Source organism: Sturnus vulgaris, chromosome Z (genome assembly GCF_052056855.1).
Source record: "Sturnus vulgaris isolate bStuVul1 chromosome Z, bStuVul1.hap1, whole genome shotgun sequence".
Classification (NCBI taxonomy): Eukaryota; Metazoa; Chordata; class Aves; order Passeriformes; family Sturnidae; genus Sturnus; species Sturnus vulgaris.
The window spans coordinates 82,038,192-82,063,329 of NC_142283.1; the positions used below are offsets into that span (position 1 = coordinate 82,038,192).

General features: G+C 47.6%; 1 protein-coding gene across 6 annotated transcripts in view; it reads left to right on the forward strand.

Moving 5' to 3' along the window:
* The first annotated feature begins 10,843 nt into the window (after positions 1-10,843).
* LOC148219979 (E3 ubiquitin-protein ligase NEDD4-like) overlaps positions 10,844-25,138 on the forward strand; it is a 77,871-nt gene continuing 63,576 nt past the window's right edge. For 2 of the 6 annotated variants that reach the window (XM_088156972.1, XM_088156975.1), the window contains exons 1-2: positions 10,844-10,990; positions 11,080-11,269. Coding sequence is in view for 4 of the 6 variants with exons in the window: in XM_088156966.1 (XP_088013092.1) it covers positions 12,757-12,804 (48 nt within the window). In the remaining 2 variants the exon portion in view is untranslated. Of the gene's footprint in view, positions 10,991-11,079; positions 11,270-12,561; positions 12,805-25,138 lie in introns of those variants that run through there. The other 4 variants (XM_014893180.2, XM_014893182.2, XM_088156966.1 and 1 more) reach the window with 3 other exon arrangements.

The window sequence follows — 25,138 nt, forward strand, 5'->3', positions numbered from 1 at the left end:
CTGTCCCACTGCTCCTTCTCTCCTTCCCAACCTCTGTTCCTGTTTGTCTCATTTTGTCAGGGTTTGGGACACAACTGTGTAGAAATGCTCATACATATCAGTAATTCTGTACTTAAGTAGTTCTGAACATACCTATTTATTCACGTTCACGTTTATTCACATTTGACTCGTTTCCTGATATGCAGTAACCAGGGCATAAGGCAGATTGTCTTTCTAAGCAATCCTTTCCCTGTTCATCTCTCCATTGTTTATCAGTTAATCCAAACGGGGGGGAAAGAGTTTAGTTCTCTATACTTTCAGCTAATCTGGAATCAAAAGTAAATTAGATGGTAATATAATTTTAAAATAATTAGATGGAAATAATTTTGAAAATTATTAATTTGAGCAAAGGGCAGATGCTACAACTTACATAGTTTGTAGTCAGAAAATAAATGGTGGCAATTGTGAAAGAATTGTGCCTTTCTATGTTAAAATGTGGAGGGTTTCTTCTTTTTCCTTTTTTTCCTCCCCCATTTAAATTAAAAGCTTCCAGATGAACTTGATAGGTTAGAGGTCTTCCTAGGATAAAGCCCACTGTTTCAGTGTCAAGAAAGCTGAGCCCAGATCTTTTGGAAGTCTCAATTTCCTAACATCGATATCTAAAAGAGAAGGAAACAACAAATCAATAGCAGCCACAGCTGCAGAGATAACCCTTGGCAGAGGGATGGATACCTGTGCCTTCGTGCCTCCTCACACAGCCATGTGATTTCAGGTGGAATACTGGTCACCAAACCTCTAGAAGGGGTGGGTTCATGTTGTGCCAGAACTTTAGAAGTTCTTCTAAGAACACATCAGCAGGAGACTCTGTGTTTGTGGACAGGTTTCTCCAGGGAGCTTTTCTCTGCTCGGGTATTTTCCTGCTTCACATTCTGCACTGAGAGAGCTCAGCTTTAAATCAGGCTCCATTCCAACTGAATTGTTAATTACCATAGTTGGGGTTGGTGCAGCCCAGCAGAGAATTTCACGAAGACAGTGGAATAAAAAAGCAGTGACTGCTAAACTGCATTTGGAGCATGCCTCGTTATTCCCTGGGTAGTTACTCCCTGGATAGATAAGGGATCCTCTTGTTCTTACAGACACACAGAAATCCTAACGCAGATTTCACAGCAAGGACATGGACAGGTGGAGACTTTTCCTACTCCAGCTATTCAAAAAATGTTTCCTGTGCATTCCTCTTTTTGGCTGTTTCTATCAAATCCATGGATTTTATACAAGTCCATGTTTCTGTAAAACCCCTCCACCAAGCATGGCAGGGACATTTCCCATGTGGAGAACAGCTCTTTTCCCCAGGCTGTGAAATCGGGGGCTGACATTTCTGAGGAACACAGAATGGGGCCCTTGACTCCATCTGAATGCAGATGAGTTTTCCTGAGGAGCTCTGGTGTTACTCCTTGCTTCTGCCAACAGATGGGGAAGCACACCGCTGAATTGCGGCGTGAGCTCTGCAGAACATGGACTGACCTGCTGCTTCCAGCTTTGCTGCAGCTCCTGACAGAGCACATTTGGCTTTGAAATAATGCTTTTACAGCATTAGATCTGCATGCTGTCACTCAGGATTACTTTAGGAAGCAGGAGGCAATGGAGTTACTGGGATCTGGGAAATGACAAATGCAGTGACACATTCAGAGCAGTAGAATATGCACATGGCCTTGCAGGGGTATTTGGAAAGGAGAAGACTGAGGAACTAAAAACCACTGAGCCGAGTTCTGTGCCTGTTTCCATTGTATTTCCTTTCTGAATTTCCTTTCCCCAGAAGAGCTGAACTGATTTAGTCCTGGAGCTGTGCAGTGTTCAAGCACTTCATTCCTCCTCAGGTTCCCACTTGGAATTTCAGTGGGAAGGTGAGTTTTGCTCACAGATTGGTCTCTGGACCCTTTTGAACACGGAAATGTTCCCATCAGAGTACACTTAGGAAGTCTTCTTTTTCTTGTTTGGTTCTTTGTTTTTTTGGGATTTTTTATTTTGTTAGTGTTTTTGGGTTGGCTTTTTTGGTTTGTTTTTACAGTAGAAAGTTTATTTTCTTTTTCTTTTCTTTTATTTTTCTTCCTAGGAGTCTGTGTTGCCACAAATCAAAATTGAGGGTTTTCTGGCTCTCACTCTTCCTTGTTGCACCCTGTCTTCTATGATTTGTAATGAGTCTTTCCTTAAGGGAGCATTATTCCTGCTTAGCTTTCACCCAGTGTATCCCATTGTTCAGCTCTGGGCAATTGTTTTGGGATATTATAGATTTTATGACTTACATTGTTGTCTGCACAAAACCAGGCCCATTTGGGGCAATTTGCTGCTTTCATACTTTCTGAGGGAAGGGAATGTATGTTGGCTTGACTAAAGCAGCAATGAAACCCTGCTATTATTTTCTGTGGTTTAAGAAGGGAATCCATCTCATGTTTCCCTGAAGGCACTTCTGTGATCAGGAATTACTACAGCATTACTCAGAGCCCTTTGTGCAGGCTTTTACTTTGGGATGTTATCCCAGATAGCACACATTGCTGTTCTCCTGATTGGCTGGCATGCAAAAAAAGATGGGAGAAGCCAGTCTGCCAGGCAATTCTAGCTGCAGTTCCATGAAAATTCAGAGCACTAGGGGAATCTTCCAGGAGAGAGCAAGGTACATAGCAATAATATTACTTACAAATTCAAAGCATTGTGCAAAGATTAAATCATCTCTGAAGCAGCTCCAAGTGATATGTCCTAGTGAAGTGATTCCAGTGACTGAAATACTTCTCACACACCAGCAGGCAGGGAATACAATTAAGGAGAAGAAAGTAAGAGCAGCAAGGACAAATTGTGGCTTCAGGGTATGCATCCAGATGCTCCTAATGGATTGTTCTGCCCTACAATTGCTCTCTGGCCACATGGGCCGCCTGTCTGGGCAGGGAAGCACAGGTTTGAGACATAAAAGGAACAATAAATAGGTTATGTGGATTGTTATTTTTTCTCTGTTCAGGGGCAGTTTGCAAGGAGGACACCCAGCTCTGTGCAGAGATTTCCAGCAATGTTCCCTGCACACAGGAACAGGTCAGGAGCCATTTGTGAGCAGCCAGGTCCTGCCATGGGACCACACAGTTCTGAAGGCAGCTATCCCCAGCATCCACAGGGATTATCCATCATGTGCAGCATCCCTGTTTTACCAGAGACATGCAGGAGTGAGTCAGTTTGTTTTTGGAGGAAGTTACTGCTTTTAGCCACCTCACAGTGTCATTTTATGCAACATATTCATGAGCGGGACTGTACCAAGAGCCATGCATGTATATATACACACATGCATGTATGTATGTATACATATATATATATGTGGCATTACAATAAAGTGGCCACATATATATTTATGTATTTATATATTTATAACTTGCCACAGCATCCTTTTCTTCTTTTCCTGGCTTATAGCTCCCATGGTTCTTTTCCAGGCTCCATATACACAGGAAAAAGAAATTCTTTTGGTCTTTGCACCAAAGAAGGTACCTTGTGGAAGTTGAAATGTTGTTCCCTACAGACGTGGCTTGAAGCCTGAAATTAAGGGGGAAGTATTCCAGAAAAGGAATCACTGAGAGAGCTCATGTGGAACTGTAGCAAAGATTGATTTGAAACAGAATGAGGGCAAGGAGAGGTTGTACTGGCCAGCTGGGAGTTGGACTTTGCTGATCCCTGTAGGTCCCTTCCAGTTCAGGGTATTTTATGATTCTATTCAAGACTTAAAATTAATATGCAGGGAAGCATGAGCTAACTAGAAATTCACTCACTCATCCTACTTTAAGCCCCCATTACTGCTTAAATGGCTAATTAATGATATTAATTATTAGTATTCGTTTGATTAAACTCCCAAAGTAAGCAGACTGGAAATGCCTAAGCACTGGATTGCTGGTAAATGTGATTCATGCTTTGTGTGTGTTGGTCTATAAAAATGTCAGCAATCTTGATGTAGGCATATCTGCATTAAATTTATGCAGCTTCTTCAAAAGTGCTGCTATTTGTTTTGACCAAAACAAATCCATAATATATTCCTGTTAGAGGTGTGTGCCCACAGGAGGATGCACCCAGCTCTGGCTGATAAGAAAAGATGCAGAGCCCCGCTGCAATCCGTGGGGACTCTGTAAGGATGTGCAGCCACCCACAGAGTTACACATGCTGCAGCTTTTGACAACACAGAATACCTTCCCTGATGTCTTTTTTCTCTCTCCACTAATCCTCCTCCCACTCAGCAAGAAAGGTAGCTGCACAGGCTCACACAGATGCCACGCTTTCAGCCTTACTCTAGAATAATTTAACACATCTCTGGAGAACTGTTCCTGACTCTGCAGTGTTCAACCTGTACCCTCGGATAAACATTCAGCTTCTGGTTGATTACTATTCCCTATTCTTGCTCTCAGAATTCCTGCAAATTGTTGTTTTGCCACCTCATTTGGGTGGATGGAGCTGTGCTGTCCCCAGTATCCCTCTGCCATGTGCTGCCATCCCCGTGAGTGTCGGCAGAAATGACTGTGCTCAGAATTTATAAACAGAAATGCAAAACATGTTTGTCTGTTACAGAAATGCCAACCTGCTGAACCTCAGGTAACCTCAGACAGTGTTTTTGACAGATCTGTACGTCTTCCTTGCTGCTGAAATTTCTCTCTGGATCTTTCTGTGTCAGAGAAGGAGTTTGCTCTTTTGGGGATGGTTTGAGTACATGAGGTTTGTGATCCCATCCCTGGAGAGCATGTTCTGCCTTTGGCATGAACTGCTACCTGGAGGGTCTTCTGGCAAGAGGAGGTGCCACTCACAGCACCCTTCTGGCTCTTCTTCCCAGCATACCAGATGGAGATGGACATGGAAGCACCAGAACAGTCTCCACATGACGTTCAGCCAGTTCTGGAGTGAATTTATGCATGGCTGCTCAAAGTTTAGAGGGTGCTATAAAGAAGTGTAACCTTACAGAAATAAATAGTGAGGCACATAAGGCTTTACAAAAAGAGAAAACATCACAAGTATAATCTGGCACTGGCCATTTTTGATTTGCCAGGGTAAGTGTCTCTACTCTGTGTGGTTGATTGAGGAAAAATGTTTGTGAGTGTAATTCAGAGGCTGGGTGGATTGAACTGATTCCTCTTCAGAGCCTAAGCTGGCTCTGTAAGTAAAAACCATGCTTTGTCAGGGTGAGGTCTTTCAAAGTAATCCTGTTTTTACTTTTTGGCACAATTCTTAATCCCTTTCTATTCTTTCCTTGTATTTTGGGAACATTTGGAACCTGTGCCACCACTTGACCCCACATATGTGCATCAGCTCCATGACTCACCTTTGAGCATCACTTACTGCACATGATGAACACTGGGTTTGTGTAACAGATCTCTGGCAGAGGGGTTAGTTCCCCAAGGTTTTGTGTGAATTAGAACAATCTGGGATACCCATTGTACACTTGTTTCATGCTTCAGTGTTTGACTCACGACTCTAATCTGGTGCCATCTTCATGGCTTTATGTACCTTTTACACGCCTACAGCTCAGATTGATTTTCCTCCTACTCACCCTTTTGCTCACTACTCCCCTCCCAGTTCTCCTCTAACTAATCCCTCGTGTTTCCCTCTGCTCTGTTTTGTTTGTTCCCTCTTCTTCTTCCCTCCTCTGTGTGCTCAGACTGCCCAGCCAGGGGATGCTGGGCCAAGGGTGCCATGTGGGCCTTACACCCAAGGGGGAAGTGCCTTGCTGGGCTCCTCAACAGACTGACACTGAGCACTTCCAGGAGTATTTTGGAATATGGATTTTCTTAACTGGCATTCCTTATCCTACACCAGAACTCTCTTGTACTGTTAATCCTATGCAATCAATTATTTAACCATTGGGAATCTGTTTTGGAGAGAGATCCTGCATTTCTCAAACCACCCTCAGTCTCTGGGGAAATGTTGGGTAGCTTGAGTTGAAGTAAGACAAACAGCATAAGAAAATAGAGGGGAAATATTCTGGCTGGTTTGCACATGGCTGATTTCATGGTATGCCCCTCAGCCTGGAATTGAACTGTTTATAAAGATAATTCCTCTAAGCACAGACAACAGATCCATTTCCCTATTGCAATCACACTCACAGAAATCCCAGTGAAACACTTGCACGTGAACATTGTGCAATTTTATTGCTGCAGTGCCCACTGTGGGCTAAGGCTCCTTAGGAAGTTCAGTCAATAACTTGTGCCATGACAGTTTGCTTTGGCTGAATGCACAGAAAGTTTAAAAAACAATACAAACCCAAAGGGAACCAAACAGCTCATTGAACAGGAATATCCAAATGCCTCAGTGTGAGCTGATGGGATGGGAGCCACATCCTGGCAAGCACTTCGTGGGCTTGGAGCCCAATCTTCCACCCCTTTAAGAGGGATGCTGTTGCTTTCTGTGCCCAAGGATCTTCCAGGGTCTCCAAGTTATTCTTCTTCTTCTTCTAATGAGCTTCTATTGTTTTACTAAAGAGCAGGTATTTCCTAAAAGATTTGATTTGAGGACATCACCTGAAGGAAACCACAAAAAGTCAATTTTCTCCCAAATCTTTATAGCCCTGTATAGAAATGGTTGAAAGCTTCTTACACCTGCTTTCAGGAACACCTGTCAGTACTGTGAAATGAAGGCACAGAAATGGCAAAGCTCATCACTGCTTTTGAGAGAGGGATATCTAATATCTCTCTTTTGTACAGGAACAAAGATGGGGGGCTGAGATTTCTTGCCAAACCCCACTGAAGTAGTTTGTCTGTTATTGTATGCCTGTCACACTTTAAAGGATCTAAAGGTGGGACTGTGAGTCTGACCTGCCTTCAATTCTACAAGAAGCAAAATCCCGAGGCTGTCTGGATTTGAGGTTAAGTGAACGAATTCTCCTTTAGAAAGATGACAGTAAAAGTAGGGATAGCCCATTGTCCTCGTGCTTCCAAAATCTCCCTGGAGGAGGAGGATTTGTCCTAACTTGGATAAACCTCTATAAACGCACTTGGCTTTTGGAATGGGAGAAGCCATTCCGTGCCCTGCAGACATAGGAGAAATGATTGTCAGCTGCAGCCCAAACACTGGGGGTTAGGAAACCCAAAGTTCAGGAGAAATCTCCACCCTGAAAGGAGATATGCATGCATGATTTGGAATTCCAGTGGGACGGGTGGGGTGGCTGTGCTGATTACAGTTTGAGGCAGGAATGATAGAGGATTTACAAAAGCTGGGCTCCTTCCCAGAGCTCTCCAGCTTGAACACAGCAGTGTCTCCTCAAGGGCCTCCAGAGAGGGATTTTAGGGCAAATTCCCTACTGATAATCCTGCATAGAATGAGCAACACAGGCAACAATCTGGAAACTTCCATGAGACACAAATTCCCGTGTCCTCTTCCCAGGGACAGGACTCCAAAGCTTGAGCCGACCTCTCCCTTCCTTCCAGAAAGCATTGGTGCAGGATTTTCACTGGGGCTGCGCCAGCCAAAAACACACTTGCAGGATCCTGGACAAGGAATTGTGTCCTCAGCAATCACATTTCAAGCTCATACAGAGTATCCCACCATGGTGTGGGGGGGTGGCGTGCTGACAGCTCCTCACGTCCACACCAGCTTTAGCAGGATGTGAGCAAAGGAAAGCCATGTTTGGTGGGGTAGCCCAATGCTGCAAATACCAAATCCACAGCCAAAAATGCTTTACAGGAAGATGCAGGTCTGCTGTCTCAGGGTTGTGTTTGTCACGGCTCTTACTCCCAAAGAGCCACCCTGTAACGGGCTGGGAGGGGGGAAAAGAGGGTGAGGATTGCAAAGGCACTGCTTAGAAATGAAATGGATTGTTGGAAATCTCACAGGTTAAGGACAGCTGTGGATCTTGGAGGGACTGAGTGTGCTACAGATTCACAGCAGGAAAGAGACTGAAGGAGAGGGTTATGGGTCTGTAAAAGCACAAATCTCTGGAGAAGATGGACAGCTGATACTTACTCCCTATGCACCGTAATATAAGAACCAGGAGAAATCAAATTACATAGAATTATAGAGAGGCCAACAGAAGGAGGTAATTTTCCACTCTGGCCAGTTGCAGAGACATGAGACCAAGCAAGATGAGCCTGAATGTTAATAACACCAGTCTTTTAGGTCTGGGGTTTTTCCTCCCTCAAGGCGTGAGCAGCCCAGGGAGCAGAGGGAGAGCTCCTGTCCCTGCAGTGGCCTGTGCTGTGGTGGAACAGGAGAGACAGCATTGCTCGGGAGATGCCCCAGAGATTAGAGGCTCTGGGCCTGACTCAGGCCCATGTGACTCACCTGAGCACCGGTATTCCCATGGAGGCTGTGGAAAGCTCCTGTGCCTGACTCTGTCCCCAGCCCTCAACCCCAGGTCTGTTGGATGCTCTCCCTCCCTGCCACTCACCCAGACAGAGACTGTCACACAGAGCTGGGACTCACACACTGCTCAGTGACACAGTGTAGATCTGAGCAAATTTACCTCCATAAGTGCTTCAGGCTTCATTTAATTTTTCCTCTTTCTCTCTTTTGCTGTCCTCCCCAGGGATGTCTGCCTGTGATTCTCAGTACCACAAGCATTCCAACAAACCCAGGGTTATTAACACAGACAGAATGTGAAATTCAAGTGAAAGAAACAGTCTGCAGAACAAATCTCATGGTATTTAGATTGCTCATGGGCTAAGCAAGGTAAAACGTCCTCAGGTTAAGTATTGAGCTGGAAAAAAAGCCCTGCTCTGTGGCAGCACTGCCCAGCTGGTCCCTGCCAGTGGCCCTGCTCCCTGGGGACCTGGCCCCTCTGCTCCCACACTATCCAGAGCACTTCCATGCTGTGGGAGATGGGGAGCTGCAAGGAATTGTCTGGAAAGCAGGCCACTGACTATATCAAAGGCCTTCCAGAACAATTAGCAGCCCCTGTCCAAAACCTTGTGGCACCACACCTCGTGCAATTCTATTATTACTCTTTAAATAGCCCCAAAATGTTGGGTTTTTCCTTTCCTGTAAACTACTGTAAATTACTGACACAAACACAGGGCTTCTCTTGACTTCTCCTTTTCCTGCTCATGCCTGCAGTGTTATATTGTCACTGGGAACTGAGCAACAATTAACAATTTATGTTTGTGGGAGCTTGATTCAACTTGGCTTCTAGCTTTGATGAGTTTTCTATGGCATTCCCAATAATACATTATAAAATACTGACATGTTCTAAAATAGTTAATCTTTTACTAGTTTTCTGTGTTCTGAACCATGCTGAGTCCCCAGCCACTTCAATAATGCTTCAAGGAAAGTATATACTGAGAACACAGGCAATTATGTTACTCCAACAGCAATCTGATAAAATATTAACATTTCTTACGACATTTTTCCAGAAGAAAGGAGAAAAATCATCACCAGACAGAAGCTTTGCAGTAGGAAAAGCCTTTTTTCAGCAAAACATTGTTAAGTAACACCATTAAATATTGAATGATGCTGAGGTGTGCCAGTACACAGCCTCATTTTGGCCCACTGTGATGCAGATTTTATTTCCTCCTCTGCAGAAATAATGAAATCCTGTTTTAAACCACGACGGAAAAACCGATCAGATAAAATTTGTACCTTGCCACTACTACTTTTATGATTTGTTAAGTCCACTGGAATGAGTAATACAGTGTGAATAGAACATGCTAAATACCCCTTGGCAGTCACTGAAGTACAATAATCATTTAAAAGACAGGAATTACCTAACTCCATGTGCAGCTGGTGCCACATCAAACCAAAGAGAGCCTTGCCTGGGTGATTTTCACCTCTGCACTCTCATTTTATATTTCACCAGAGCTGTTGAGAAAAAATAAATAATAAATTGAACAGCAAAAAGCAAGTCATTCTGGGCAGCTTCTGGCAGCAGTTTGCTCTCATAATGCTGTTTGGTGAGCTGGAAGCATCCAGCTCATTTCCTAAAGAGCATTTTCTGCTTAGGTCGGGGCTCTATTAATCTGTTCAAGCCAATTCTCTAAAATCCAAACCATCTGTATTTGGGAAGATCATGGTTTATTTGGATTCTCTTTGTGTCTGCTGTCAGTAGATGATTAAAAGTATACGGGATTTACAGTGTAAAGTCTCTCCACTGGCATGTTATAGCGACCTTCTAAGTAGCATCTCCCAGTATTTGGGTAACAGCTGGTACAGTTAAGTCCAACAGGGAAACAAAGAACAGCCACAAATACTGGAAATGGCTGAGCTTTGGCAGTGCAGAATGGCTGCAAGGAGTGGGGATAGCTGAGCTTTCAGTGTTTCACTGGCTGTTTTACCAGCAGTTCCTGAAGATTCCTTGTGAAACACACAGCAGCGTTCAGGTAACATTTTTATATCAGGAATTTCTAGGGAAGCAGTGAAGCAGTCACAGATCTGGCCCAGCAAGCCACTGCTCCCCACTGTCCTGCCCCCTGCCTGGGTGCCACCCAGCTATGAGCAGGGCATGCAGCACTCACAGGGGTGCTGCCTCCTCCCATTCCCCACTGCTTCTTGTTCTGCACAGGTGGAGGCAGCCTCAGCTCTCATGGAGAATTGCCAGCCCTAAGACATACTAAATCTATTTTCCTCAGAAAATTGTAAATAATTCATGGGCTTGGTTCGATAAAGAGGCCAGTAATAAATCATCCAAGCGGCACCTGGAGATTTCTGATGTCAGCATTATCACATGAATTACATCTCTCCAGGGCCATCTATTATTGTAAACACAATTCCAAAGAGGAATTATGCATGTAGCATGCACAGGCAAACAAACAAGTAATCTTCAGCCTGGATTCAATGCTAAAGCTTTGCAATCCAACGGAGTTATTAGTGGCACTAATTTTCTGCTCTGGCCTCAGAGATCCTTTCATTCTGCTCCTGTACAGGTGTATTTTTCCCTGGGGAGCACCTGTTGGTGAGAATGCTGGCTGACTGTACACCACCAGCAACCAAGGTGCTGTGAGGTGCAAGGAAAAAGCCATGGATATGATTCCAGAGGGACATGGCCATGTGCTGCAGAAAAGATCTGGATTCTGAGGTATCCATGTATCCATCCTTACCAAGCTGGGATTACAGTTCACTTACAGCTGTTGAATTACACTGTTTCTTTTTCATTCTGTAATTCAGAAACAGAAATATTCTTGAAAAGAAACCTGCCAAGGTCCTGATGGTTTCCAACCCTCGGTGTCAGCACAGAAAGATATGGAGACAAAGAACTGAGATGTGTTTATGGACTGAATGAAAGGACTCCTGAAATCCTGGTTTCCGTGGTATCCAGGGAGGTGGTGAAGATGCTTCTCTCAAAGCAACCAAGTAGGTGAGTGAAAAGCAGGGGGACAAAGCTACACCCAGAGCTGGGAATGATCTGCTGAGCTCAGAACAAAGAGGAATAAAACCGAATCTGTGTTGGCAAGAGGCCTGTGGAAGGAGCCTGGTGCTCCGGAGGACTCGCCATGCCAGGGTTTGGGCACACAGCCCAGTTTGGTGCTGGAGAAGCCCCTGCCCAGCCCAGCCCTGCCTGCACCACGTGTGGTTTATGGCCAGGAGGGACCCGTGGCAGTACAAAGGCTGATGTCTCCCCAGGCTGGACTTTAACAGTTCATGCTCAGCTCCGAGGCACTGCTATCTGGGCAGAGGTCACATCCTTCCAGCCCCAAAAGGGCTTTGGAAAGGCTGGAAAAACGCTTTTTGGCCTACAGACTGCTGTGCAATCTCTCCAGAAAAAGGGATCTCCTTTTTCCCTTTTTGCTGGGCTCTGTGGAACAGAAACAGGTACAAGGTACCTGAGCACACAGAGGCAGGCTGCTGAAGCCAGAGCCAGTGGCACTTGACATCAGTGCCCAGAAGAGCCTTGTGTGGTGACAGATGTGTCCCCTGCCAGCAGCCCCACGTGCCTTTGCTAACACATTGCATAAACGTGTCTAGGCACCGCTGCCATGGTACTCCCTCAATAGCCTGCACTTAAGAACCACGTACTGCCAGGAGATACCGAGAGATCATAAATGGAGATTAGCATAGGGAGGGGCACGGCTGGGGCAGAGCCAGCTCAGGGCCAGAAAACAAATCAAAAGCTCATTTAGAGCTAATGCGGGACTTGATTTTGCTCAGGAGTCACTCCAAGTGTCTACAGTGTTTTGTTTCCCTAAAACCCGTGATGGCGAGGGGAGAAATGACACACTGAGAGACCAGCTCCGACTGCTGCGGAGAGCCGCGGACAGCGGGGACTTCCCTCCTGCGCCTCCCCGGCCCGGTCCCGCGCGGGGACACACATCCCGGGACAGGCCCGGTCCCGCGCGGGGACACATCCCGGGACAGGCCCGGCCGTGCCACTCCCGCCCACTGGGGGACGCGCCTGCCACACGCGCCCGCTGCCCCCGCGCGCCCCCCGCGAGCGCACCCATCCCTCGCGCGCCCACTTCTTCCCTCCCTTTTTACCCCCTTGTCCGCGCGCCCCCTCTCGCGCCCCCTCAAGCCCGTCCCTCGCGTCCCCTCACGCCCGTCACTGAGGGCGGTGCGGGCGCGGAGCGGGGCTCCTCCCGCACATTGTGCCGCGCCCCGCCCGCCGCCGCTGGGCCGGCTCGGCGCTCTCCCCGCCCCGCCGGCGCTCCCCGTCCCTGCGGCCGTGCTCAGCCCCGGCCCGCGGCGGCGGCGGCAGCGCGGGCGGCCCCGCCCCCGGCCCCTTTCCGCCGGGCTTGGCTCCCGGCGCCTTCCGCCGCCCGCGGGCCAGCGGCGGCAGAAGCGGCAGCAGGCGGAGGAGGAGGAGAAGGTGGTGGTGGGAGGCTCGGCGGGCCCGGGAGCGGCTCCATGGCGACCGCGGCGGCGGAACCAGTGTACGGGCTCTCGGAAGACGAGGTGGGTCGGTGCGGACGGGCTAGGTTCGGGGTGTGCCGGAGCCCCGTCGGCGGTAGCCGCGGCTGAGGTTCGGGAGCTGGGCGAAGGTCGCCGGTCGGTCCGTGAGGGCAAGCGTTGGCCGCCCCTCAGGGCTCCGCGCCCCTCCCGCGGCGGTCACTTGCCCAGGGGCGGCCCGGCCCGGGGAGCGCTGTCCGCACCTCAGACAGGTGCGGCCGCCCAGAGCCCGCGGGTGCCTCGGCCGGGCCGGCGGCGAACAAAGAGCCACGGCCGGCGGTGTTGCGGGCGGGGGCGGCCGCCCCTCGCCGCCTCCTCCCCGCAGCGCTGCCCGTGTCCCCAGGGAGCGGCAGCGGGGCCGGAGCGGAGCGGCCGCCGGGCCGGTGAGCCGAATACTGTGTCAGACACAGCCTGGCCCCAATGCAGATGGAGCTGATAAGCGGGGTAGGACCCGCGATAAGTAATCACCGTGTGCCGGCTTTATCAGCCGATGTTTTCTGCAGAACCAAACAAATCATACAGGCATGAGGAGAACGGTGTGGTTTACTTTAGGTAAACGTTAAAAATCTTATTTAATGTCCTTTTTGTTTCATTGCCTTGGTCGGGTGCTTCTTTTCTTAGGAGCCAGTGTCATAGAGCATCAGCAATGGGCAAGGCTGCATTACTGGGCTGTGGTTTCAGGGTATCGCTGTTAGAGTGCACGTATTGCTTTTATTTTTACAGGAGTGAATAGTAATTGCAGCAGTATTGCTTCCGGTTTTGTGGGACTGAACACAACGGGTGATGTGTCAGTCTGTTTGTGGTGTAGAAGAAACTAACATTAAAAACATCTGCCTTGTGAAGCTGATAGACAATGTTTCTTACGTGGTGTGTTTCAGAGGCACCGAGTCTGCATGGCTGTAACGTTTCGTTCTCTTTGGGAAGGAGGTTCCTGGGCAGGCGTGGGTATTTTGGTGAGAGGGGCTGTCATTCTGTTTTTGTTAAATTGTAAAGCTGAGAGCTGAGGGATTGCAAATGCTGTGCCTGTGTGTGAAATTAGGGGAGAGGAGAGGGTGTCACAGGAGCCTTGGGTGATGTCGATGGCGAGCACAACAGCAAAGGAGAATCTTCCTGGGCTGTTTCTATAAGCCTTGGTGTAAGCACAGCGGTGCCTGGCATCTGTCCCCAAGCAGCTTTGGTCAGCTCCGGTGCATTGCCTGACCCTGCAGGTAGCCGGGCCCACTGCCGAGCCATCTGCAGGGCCCTGCTTGCCCCGGGGCTGCCAGAAGGCCTGCGGGAATCCTGCCTGCTCCTGGGCTGCTGGGGGCTTTACGCAGGCTGAGGGACGGCTGAAGGCAGTGGGCTTTGCTGTCCCAACATGGGCATTCCAAAACATTTGGTTGGAGGTGCTTTTGTGCTTATATTAGTAGGTGTGATCTGTGAGGAAAAGGGAAGCTGGAGCCACCCTGCCAGGTCTCAGGGAGGTGGCTGAGAACATCACGCTGGAGCTTGGCTGCTGCCTTTGCTGTTGTGCGTGCGCTCACTGTGTCTTTTGTCCCTGCCTCGGCATATGCTGCTACTTGCACAGAATGCTAAAGAGAAACGGATACAGGCAGAAATCTGCTGGCTGCTCTCACCTTGGCTTGGAGATGGAGGGATGTCGGGAGAGTAGGGGCTGTTCCTGCTATGATACTCTGCCCCAGCTGGTACTGGGGAGCTTGCCCGTGGAGCAGGGGGCAAGGAGATCTGTTTGTCACTCATCTCCCGAGGTAGAACTAAGCTGTTGGAAAAGGAGCGAGCTGCTGGGAAAAGAAACACTCTGGTCTCTCAGCAGTGACCAATATCACAGCTGCAGTGATGAGCACAGCCACACTGACTGAGGGACAGGAGACTGTGCTTTGTTTCCTGCTTTGCTGTGCAGTCGCTGATGCTGGACACTTCTCAGGAAGAACAGTGACCATCTAAAACTATAGCAGGAGTCCACAAATGGAAATAGGATGGAAGAAAGGGAAAGGGGACTGAGGGAGGGGTGGCATGGAGAAGGGTGCAGGTGTGATACTCACAGCCTGTTGAGCTGTAGTTTCATGACCCTGAGAGCTTGACCTGCTGTTGAATCTCTAGTAATGGGCAAAGGAGAGCATGGAGGGGGGAGGATGGTCTCTTTCAGGAAGGTGCCTGTAAGAAAGCTCTAGTAAAGCTCAAGAGGGCTGAGGAAGGTGTGTTGACAGTTCTCTGCATGCTGGCTTGTGTGGGTAACGACTTCCCACTAGCATTGGCTTGGACTTGGCTCATGATTTTTTGGAAAGCAGAGCTTTGTTAGCTGTGAGAGGCTGAGTTGCATATGTGGACATATTCAGCCTATTCATTTCCTTTGTTCCTGCCTGGGATTGAAATGCAGTTTGCAGATCTGTTGTAGAGGGGTTTTGGAGGGCTTTGAGTGGCCTTGTGCAGTGCTTCCACTCCTGGCACATTTGCTGATTGGAAAATGCAGTGATTTACATGCAAGCTGGACTTGCTGAGTGGCTCTCCAGAGAGAGAAGCAGCAGTGTGTGGTACAGAGCAGAGGCGCAGGCTTCCCTGCTGCTCGCACAGCTGATGTGTGTGGTAGGCGTGGAGCAGGCCTGGGCTGCGCGTGTGCCGGCGTGTCTGCAGCGCAGGGGCTGCCCTCATCCCTGCGGGTAGCTGTGCTTCACAGGGCTGCCCTCCACGGGGACATTGTCCCCTTTGCCCCAGGACTCTTAACAGGTCTTGGAACGCTTGGCAGGTTGGGGATTTGGGGATCACTGAGTCACAGGGGATGAGCCAACCATTGCAGCTTGCTATGGCGGACCGTATTGTGTTCATAGAGCAGCCTTCTTATAAACCTGAACTGCAAAGTGTTTTATATTAATTACTTTGAATTAGTTGTAAATCAGATTCATATCCTGCCAATTTTTCACTGGGCCAGGCTGCCCAGAGGGTGTTGGAGCTCCCTCCTTGAGGCTCTTTGGGACCATCGGGATCCAGGCCCGGGCAGCCAGCTCTGGCTTAAGCAGGGAGTGGGCCAGGTGACCTCCAGAGGCTCGTGCCAACCTTAGCCCCTTTGCAGTTCTGTGAAATAAGGCTCCTAGAAGCTTAGATGCTTTCATGCAATCTCTAAATATCAGTGTATATATAAACTTGCAGCCCTTTGTAGCGGAAAATATTTGTGAATGAAGTGTACCTCTTGTTTGTTTCAGTTTGGGTTTCTTGAGAGTCAGATATTGCCCACGCAAATCCACAAATATTTTGCTTTCTCAGTGTCCTTGGATGGAAGCAAAACTGCAGCTCCTTGGATCTTGTTTGCTTGAATAAAAAATGGAACTTCAGAAAAACGATCCTTTAAGAGTGTCTTTTTATACTTAAAAATATTAGGGGGAAAAGAGGTTAAAAATTAGAGGGGAAAAAAGCATATGTGAGGCTGCTCTCTGCAGTTCAGCATTCTTCTGTTTTCAAGTTCTATTTAACTTCTGTGACTTGTCATTGAGTCAATTGGAATTAGAAGCTTCCTACTGAGATGACATTTTGTCATGCCTTAGAAATTGTCAAAAGGATCTTATGTTCCTGAAAATATCTCGATGTGTGAGATACAATTCCATATGCCTCAAGATAAATAATTCTGCATGTAGTCACTGCAGCCTAACCTTTCATCTTAGTTTTTGTGTGCTGTGCTGGGCAAAGCCTTGTGCCTGAGGAATAAATCCTGAAGAATTTCAGGACCTCAGGAGCCTGTGTGGTGCTTCGCTTTACTGAGACACACTTTGGGGAAAGGGAAACAAGCCCAGTTCTGAGTGTGATGGAAATGGTTCCTATGGATAGGATGAATTCCTGTAAAACACAGGCTCCCCTGCACTGGATCTGACATCATGGTAAGGAATAAGCCAGGATTTGCCACAGTGGTGCTGGGGTGAAGTGCAGCTCGTGCTGTGGTGGATAAACTCCCTGTTCGTGCAAACTGTTTCAGACTGAGGCATATGGGAGCTTGGCTTTTGTGCCTCGTGTTTACATGTTCCTGCTGGATTTGTTGCTCTGGAATGATCTCCCTTGAGGGTGTCTCCTTCCCGATAGTCAGTGTCATGTTAACAGATCCATGAGATGGGGCTGCAGAGGCCTCAAGATGAAGATGGTATTGCTCATGATCAGCAGGATTTATTGGGGAGGAAAAGGGCCGTGATTTTCCTTCCCTCCCCAGACTTGGTGACAGCAGTGAAGTGGGAGTCCAGGGCTGGATTTCTCTACTTTGCATTTGAAGCAAACCATAAACTTTGGAACTAATGGCAGTGCTGAGTTGTTGTTGCAGTGTCTGTTGTAGATGGCTGCAGTTAGATTTCAGGTGACGTTTCCTTTTGTGTGGTTTCCTCAGTGGTGAGGCTGTACCCTGCTGCTCAGCCTGCTTCCACGCTGTGCTGGCATGGCCAGAGGTGTTTCCTGAGCCAGGCTGTTCCCGTGGAGCCTTTGGCAGAACTGGTGCTGGGAAGGGTTCCAGAGCCGTGTCCCTTCATCTCACTGGTTCCCAGCTCGGCTGCTGGAGCACCACTGGCTGCTGTGGCACTGGCTGAGGGAGCAGGGCACTGATGTGCTGGAGAAGCAGCTTGTGGCCACTGTGGCTCCTCAGCTGGGAGGTGGACAGGGGCAGTGTGGGGGACCAGTGTGCCCAGGGATGCACCCCTGGCCCCATGAACTCCAGCCCAGCCCACTGTGTACCTGACCCTGCAGGCTTTATGTGAAAAAGCCCTCGAGTTCCTTGAGAAGATGCACCCTTTGTCACTGCCACTGAACACAGAGCCTTTAAGTGAGAGCTCTGTTGTTTCTGCTCTGAATATTCTGGTTATGTAAAAGCCTCACTCTGCTATCTGAGTGTGAGAGGGGCCTCCCTTGGTCACAGCACTGACAGTGTCTTAGCAATAAGCAACTCAGAATAGTGAATTTTTTATTGACCCTCAATTGTTTTTATAGACTCTAAGTGCACTGGCTTCAGGGATAGCACGTAAAGCTTAAATGATGATTAAAAAGTCCAGGTAAGGAAGCATTTCATAAATGACAGGGCTTGCATATCTACTTGTGTGGCAGAATATCAAAATAGGCTGTGGTTCTCAGGAGGTCAATAGATCTTTCTAACAGCCTGCATTTTAAACCAGCTTTTGATGAGTTATTGGCATGTTTTGGTTACTAGTGCTGACACTAAGTAAATTCCAATTTTATTATAAAATGAATGTGAAGACATTTAAGGAGGCTTGTATTAACATGAGGGTGTGAGGTAGGCGAGGAATGTTAGTTTTAGCTATACCCCTATTCCGAGATGGCTCTGTGTGCCCTTTTGGGCAGGGGGAGTGAGCGTTCCTTGGGCTCCGTGGGAAGGGCTGGCCGCTGGAGGGCACTGCGAGATGGGAAATGGCAGCTCTGCTTTTCCTTCCCCGCACAGGGGCCATTTTCCTGGGAAGCAAAGATGGACTGTGAGCCCCACACCTGTTGATGAGTGGGCACCTCAGCCCGGGCACAGCTTGTGCTGGGAGTTATGGATAACAAACCTCTCACGGGACTTTTGTGTTTTGTTTTGAAAATATCACTAGACGTGGAAGGAGTGCCAATGAGCTTATCTATCAGAAGGAAGTCGCTGTTACATCTTAGGGTGTTGTGGGAACAATCCACCCCTGCAGCTTCTAGGCTGGTGCTGGTCTCCAGCCAGTGAAGGGTTCTGTGAGATACAATACTTATCCTTTCTGAACCAAACATAGCTCCTGCTCTGGATCTGCTCTGATCTGTAGGATCCAGAGCCATATCAGAGGTGGTGCTGTGGGTGCAGCCTATTGGCAGCTCACTGATTTCTGCTGGATTGGGCTCAGTTGACAACCTCAGTCCCAGAAGATGGGATGGGGCCAAGACCTTTGCTTAATTAAACTCTGTGCAATATAAGCTGGGACTTTCTGGGCAAGTTGGAAGCTTCCAGGCCTTGTAATAGCAGTGAGAGTTGGATTATCCAACATCTTCAGTCAACAGAAAGTCGTAGATGTGACAACAATGTGCAAAAGTAGCTTGATTTAATTACAATTAAATTTTGGTGTTGGTGAACAGAGAAATCTCATTAACTTCCATAAATTTCTCCATCTTTTGCTTTCACTGCTACTTCCTCTTAAATGTTCATTGTGTTGAATAGAGGGTTTCACTGTAGCAGTAGAAGTCTGTCCCCTTTTGGGAAGAAGTGCAGTGTAATTTTGTGTACACTGTTATTTTGGGTAAGCTGCCTAGGAATGTGGCACGGGCTGGGTCACTCCTACCTCCAGCACTGGGAGGAAGGAATGTTGTTTTACTGCTGCTAGGCAGTACTAACACCTGGCAGGGTTTACCTGAGACTGCAGCTGTGCCTTTCAGAGGTATTTAACACAGTCATGCCAACTTATTCCAGCATGGGGTTCTTAAGCTGCCCAGTTTCTAGCGCTGGAGTGTTCCTTTCCCCTGCCAGAAAGAAGGAAGAAAACCAAATCCTTAGGAAAGGGATTGTTTTCTGTAGAAAACTAGTAATTAATTTTAATATAAGAGATGTGGCTAAATTGCACAGGCCTTGGAAGCTAATTGCAGTTAAAATAGTTAAAAATAAACCAGCCTATAAAAACAACTCAAAGCCCCAACAAAACAAATCTAGACACTTGATTTCTGAGATGGATTATGGAATTAATTGAGATGTATTATGTCTGCCAGGTCATGTCTGCCAGGGCAACAGACTCGGTATGTGTATTTGTAATTGTTCATTTTTTCCCTCCTTCCATTTGACCATAATTCCTGTGTGCTGGCAGGCTGTAGGTGTTTGTCAGAATCCTGATTTCTAGGATTTAGGAACCTTGCCTGTAACCAAAATAAATATCTCCAGTTGTGAGAACACTGGCTATTCTGAGGAATCACTCCATGAATGAGTTGGGCTTTGCCATTAAGCCACAGCACCTTATTTTTGTGCCTCACTGCACGGGTCAGTGTGGCTGTATCGCTGTCCTGCCAGCTCGAGTCAGGCTTTCCTGTTTCCATGTAGTTTTATCTGCTGGAGAGGAGCAGAACGATTTGGAACAGGGAGCACAACTGTGGAGTGTGCTGTCCTTTGGCAGATCCTAGCTTGAGGGTGGAAAGTATGTTCTGTAATCTGTGTTGGTTTTAATTGAAAGCAGTTCAAAGTCTGACTCTCCTTAAGCATCTTTATGTTATGTAGATGATCACACTGAATTCATGGTGGCTTTTTGTAGGGATGGGAGCGATGAGTAGTGTGCAGGAGAAGGTGTCCTGGGATGACTCCTCATGGATGATCTGTGTGGAAACTGGTGTGGTGGGGAAAATCTGCTTTTGGCCTCTTCCTGGTGGCACTAGATGTAAGGTTTGGAGCATGCTGCTCTGGAAGCCATGTGGACAAAAATATCTCCCCACAGAAATGCTGGGATTTGGGGTGGGGAAGAAGGCGGCCAAGCTGAGACCATGTGTGATGGAGACAGCCCAGGTGCCTGGAAATGAGGCTGTACTGGCTGCTCCCATCAGAGGTACTTTAGCCTAATTTATTAAAATTAACCAAATGTGGATTTGCGGATTTATGGATTTATGGGTTGCCTGTTGTGGCTGCCTCCTTAGCAGTGGGCATTTGTGGCACAGATGGGTGTGTGTGATGTGCTAAGGACCTTCAGCTGGTGCTGGTGTTGGATATGTACTTAGGCTGAAAGAACTTGAAAATGCTCTGTCTTGGACAGATCTTGCTTACATGCAACTCCATTTTATAGCTGTGGTAATGGTGTCACTGATTAGAGTTCAGGGTTGCAGGGACACCTCCCTACCTCACTACATACGTGCCTTTCCCCTCTCCCTTTGTTAAAATGCAGTCTAAGTGCTGAAGTTTGCCCCCACTCCAGTGGATGGGAGGGCACTTGAGGTGCAGAACTGCTGGGTCCAAGGAATGGGACTTGGGCAGCTCAGGTGCTGTGTGCCACAGTGAGGGGCACGTTCTTTGTTTCAGGTAAGTGGTGGAGGCACATGTTTGGGTATTTATCCTTGCTGGCTGTTTGGTTTGTTTCAGTTCCATCTGCTCAAGTTTGGTAATTTACAATTTCATTTCTTATTTCCAGTGTCCGTAGAAAAGCATTCAGTCCCAGGGCCAGGGAATTCTTGTGCATGCCTGGCCTGGAGTGTGTGTGAATAACACCACTCCTGCTACCATGGCCCCAGGAGGCACTCCTCCTCTCTGTTCGCTGTGGGAGGGGGCCTTGCTGTGTGCTTTTCCCTGGCAGAGTAGGCTGGTCCCAGCAATGCTGTGACACACCTGGGTCCTGACAGCGTCAGTGCTGGCTGAAGGTCTGCAAACCAGGGCTGGATGCGGGCCTTTAGGAGAGATAATGGGCAGTGAAACTGAATGGATTGTTCTCTTTTTAAGGTAGCACTACAGATATTTTTTTCCAAATTTTGTTTTTTGTACAAAGTGGATTATCCTGATGCTTCTGTTGCCTCTCTTAGCTAGAAGTTACATTCTCATTCTGTGCTCTAATTAGCATGATAAAGAACGTTGCATTTTCCTCCCCTGTGTTAAGGCTGAGATTTCACTTATCCCTGTTTAGGGGTCAGCTGCATCCCAAGGGGGGTGGCTGTGACACTCTGGAATCCGAGAATGGGAGAGGTGGGTGCAGCAAAGGCCAGCAGACCCCCTGTCCTGCAGGTCTGGCCTGGCTCTCTGGGAGCAAGGTGAGTTGTTTTTTACGGGGACGTCCTGCAGCTGGACTAGAGGTTGTGCCAAAGCAAGTCACGCAGTCAGGTTTTGGTTTTGTCCTAACTAGTTTCTGTTGTAGTTTGGAAGTCAAACATTATAAACCAGACTGTGCTAAGTGGTTACAGGCCGGGCGTGGATTACCTGCCAGGTCATTTGTCACTATGTTCCTGCGTGTTCCTAATGCAGGATCCTGACAGAACCCCTTTGGAAGCTGTTGAAACCATGGGCCCTTCACAACTGTTAGAGACTGGCCTCAAATCTGCAGAGTTAAGATGCTGGAGTTTGTAGCTAATGTGTGTTTAAGTCTTATGGTGACCTACTCATATCATGTGCCTATCTGGGTCACTTTTTTCCTTGGAATGTTGTCCAAAATTTGGCTTGGAACCAGTGCGTATTTTAAAATACTTCAGTCACAGCTTTAGTCGCTGTTTCAATTGACATTCTTACTAAAGAAATGCCTCTTAACACTGCTGGAATTGATTTAGCAAAGCCCTGAGTGGTTTTTTCAGCCTGCTGACATCATGAGAATTTACCTTTGATGCCTTGTGCTGCTGTCATTTCATTTTGGGTCTGGTCTGTTCAGTTCTGAGCTACTTGTACGTGCATTTGTGTTATTTCATTTCGCTCCAGGGAGAGGTGATCAGCTGTAACTCGGTACAGGTACCTGTACCCTGGGCCGGGCATGCTGCACAGCTCCCAGCGGCTCTGAGTGTCTGTGCTCTATAGGGGGTGAAGTTGTTCTTTCAAATTCCCAAAACTTGGACAGGAAATAGATTCTGGGTGAGAGGGAGGTAGAGGTGAGTGCTGAGATGGCTGCTGCAGCTGTACCTGGTGAGGCAAGTCGCTAAGCACTCACCACTTTTGGTCACCCCTGTGTGCTGGATACCACAGCTGTGGCATTTGGGAAATGAAGTTGGGGTCCCCAGCCCAGTGTCCCTGCAGGCTGGAGCACACATGCCCATAGATAGATAGCCTTTGATGAGCTGCAATGTGCTACAGAAGCTCTGAGTGTCATTGCTCACTGTTGCTGTGGAAACGGGCTGCTTGTGGTGGTTTAGCACTCGTCTCCTGATGTTTACTGGGAAGGTGAGGCAGTGCAGTAGCTCATCCCCCAGCCCGGAATCGCCCGCCAGGACGACTGGAGCAGATTTTGCTGTGTTCAGTACAAGCAGCTGGGGTATGGGTTTGCATTCAGGACAGATACCATCCCATGGAATGTCTTAGGTTGTGTGTTGGTGTGGAACCCAGCCCATCTCCCGTGGGAGCCTGTTAAAGGAGGCAGTTCTGTGCCACTGCAGTTTGGGCTCTGCAGCTCCAAGCTGGTTTTCTCCCTTTGCTTTGTACAAAAATTGTATAGATCATCTTGTTATTTCTGGAAGGAGATGTGACTTCATTTAAACCTGCCTGGAGGAAATGGAGTTTGTTCTTCAGACTTGTGTTAATTTGTGTGACCCCAAGAGCTTTTCACTGCTGTACTTCAGTCACTGTAATATGCATTTGTGCTCTTGGAAGAAAAATCCTGTTCTTTATTCCATAGGTTGTTGACTGAGCTCTCTGAAAGTCCTTGTGGTGTCGGGAGCAAACTGCCCTGTGTGTACCTCATCATCTCTGCAGGTAGCAATGTGATACAGAGGCAGGAATAAGCAGGTGGAAGTAATCATTTCCTTGCACAACTGGTTGCTGTGGAAGCTGATGCACTGCCTGTAGCTTGCCCGAGGAATTCAGCACTGCTGTGCCCTCTGCTCCCTTCCTTTTGCGCCTCTTTGAGGAACGTGCATCTGTGCTTCCCTGGGCCAAGGTCCTGCTCTGGGATGCTGAATGACTGACCCTATTGCAGCGCTTCTGCAAAACATGGGTTCTGAATGTGCCTTTTGTCTGGGGCATAGAGCCCCAGTTTGCATCCAGAATGCCTGGCAAGACACAAAGTGCAGCCTTTGTTTTAGATAATGAGTGGTGAATATTTTAATGAGTGTTTCTTAGTCTAGTCAGTGTCAAGTACCATTTTGGGAACAAGTGACTGAGCTAACCTCTGAGCTTGTCTGGCAACAATCTATTTATTGATAGAATTTCACTAATTTTGAAGGAATTCCCCGTAAACAATTAATACAACTAAAAACCAAAACAAACTGCCACCCCAAATCCAACAACCAATGCAAGCAACACTCCAACCCCCGCTAAAACCCTTCCAAGCCTTCCATCATCAATATATATGCAGAAATTACTGATACAAACCAAAAAAGCACTCAGTATCACTATCGCTGTATTTGTTTTTCTTTAGAGTCTGTTCTTCTACACTGTGTAAAAGCCTATTCCATTAAAAGAAAAAAATGCCTTTAACTCAAGATGGTGCCTACTTTATTCCTCTTCAGAAGCACCTTCAGTGCATGTATGCATAGGAGAACTTCTGCAGCTGAATTACTCTGTCTCCTGCATTGGGCATGTTCTTTTACTCCAGTTATTTTTCATATCACCTTAAATTCTGTTCTCATCTTTGGCTGTTCATAGCATATCCCAGTATGTCAGTGGATGCACTGGAGAAGTGAGGAATTCGACTGTGGGATATGTCCTTCCAGCCAGGAGGGGCTGTGTTTGCTCCTGCTCAGTTGCCCAAATCTAGTCAGCCTTTAGCCTAGATTAGTAAATGAACAGTTTTCTGGTTCTTTGTGAGACACCACAGTTCTCAGGTGGAAGAGCCTGCTAGCCCTAGGCTATCCATTTATATGACAAATAAATACTCATAATGAACAAAAAGAGTCAAACCTTTGTCAAGAGCTGCTGTGTTTGTAAAGCGAGCAGGAAAGGAACGGGGAGAAGGAGGTGGAACATGGTGTGCCAGTAGGTTGGAAACAGCAGGCCTACAGGCAGGATCCAAAAGCCTGGCACGAGGTGTTTCTGGTGAGAGCAGATCCCATCCCATTGACTTGACTTTTTTTGTTTGTCTGTTTGTTTTTCTTCCCTGCTCTGGGCAGAGGCTGTAATGGAGTGATTCTTCCCCCACATGAGAAATTCTTGGGGAGCAAAGCCTTAATGGATAAGAGGTACTGCTAGAGGCTATGACTTGTTATTCTTTAAAAAAAGAAATTTGATCAAGATGGAGAAGCTAAAGGAGTGAACTGCTGGAGTGACTGACACCACCACTCACTGAAATGTTAATGTGTTTGGAAGAATTTTTTCACCAGGGGAGGTTAGAAACTCATACAGTAACATTAATTATTAACTGCAGCCAAGAGCTGGAAGATCTAATTTAATTTCTGGTTGGATAATGGGATGATTCATGCAACAAATCAAACTGTGTCAGAAAATGAAGTGTCTCTGTGAAAACAGACATTCCCAGCTTCTGCTCTGATTTAAAACTACTGCAGGTAAGCTGTTACAACAGGTACAAAGTGGAAAGTACAGGCTGAATTCCCTGCAGATGTCAGGCTGCGATCCACAGGAATTAGGAGTTATTGCCTTCTTAGTCTGAGCAAACTCACCTCCCTCAGCCTCTCTGCTCCTGCCCCCAGCACCCTTTGCCCGTTGAGGCACAAGTAAATCCATTTTCCAGCCTCTGCAGAGCAGTAACAGGAGCAGTGCCATGGGCTGTTGGGAGAGGTGACTTGTGGGTTCTGGTAT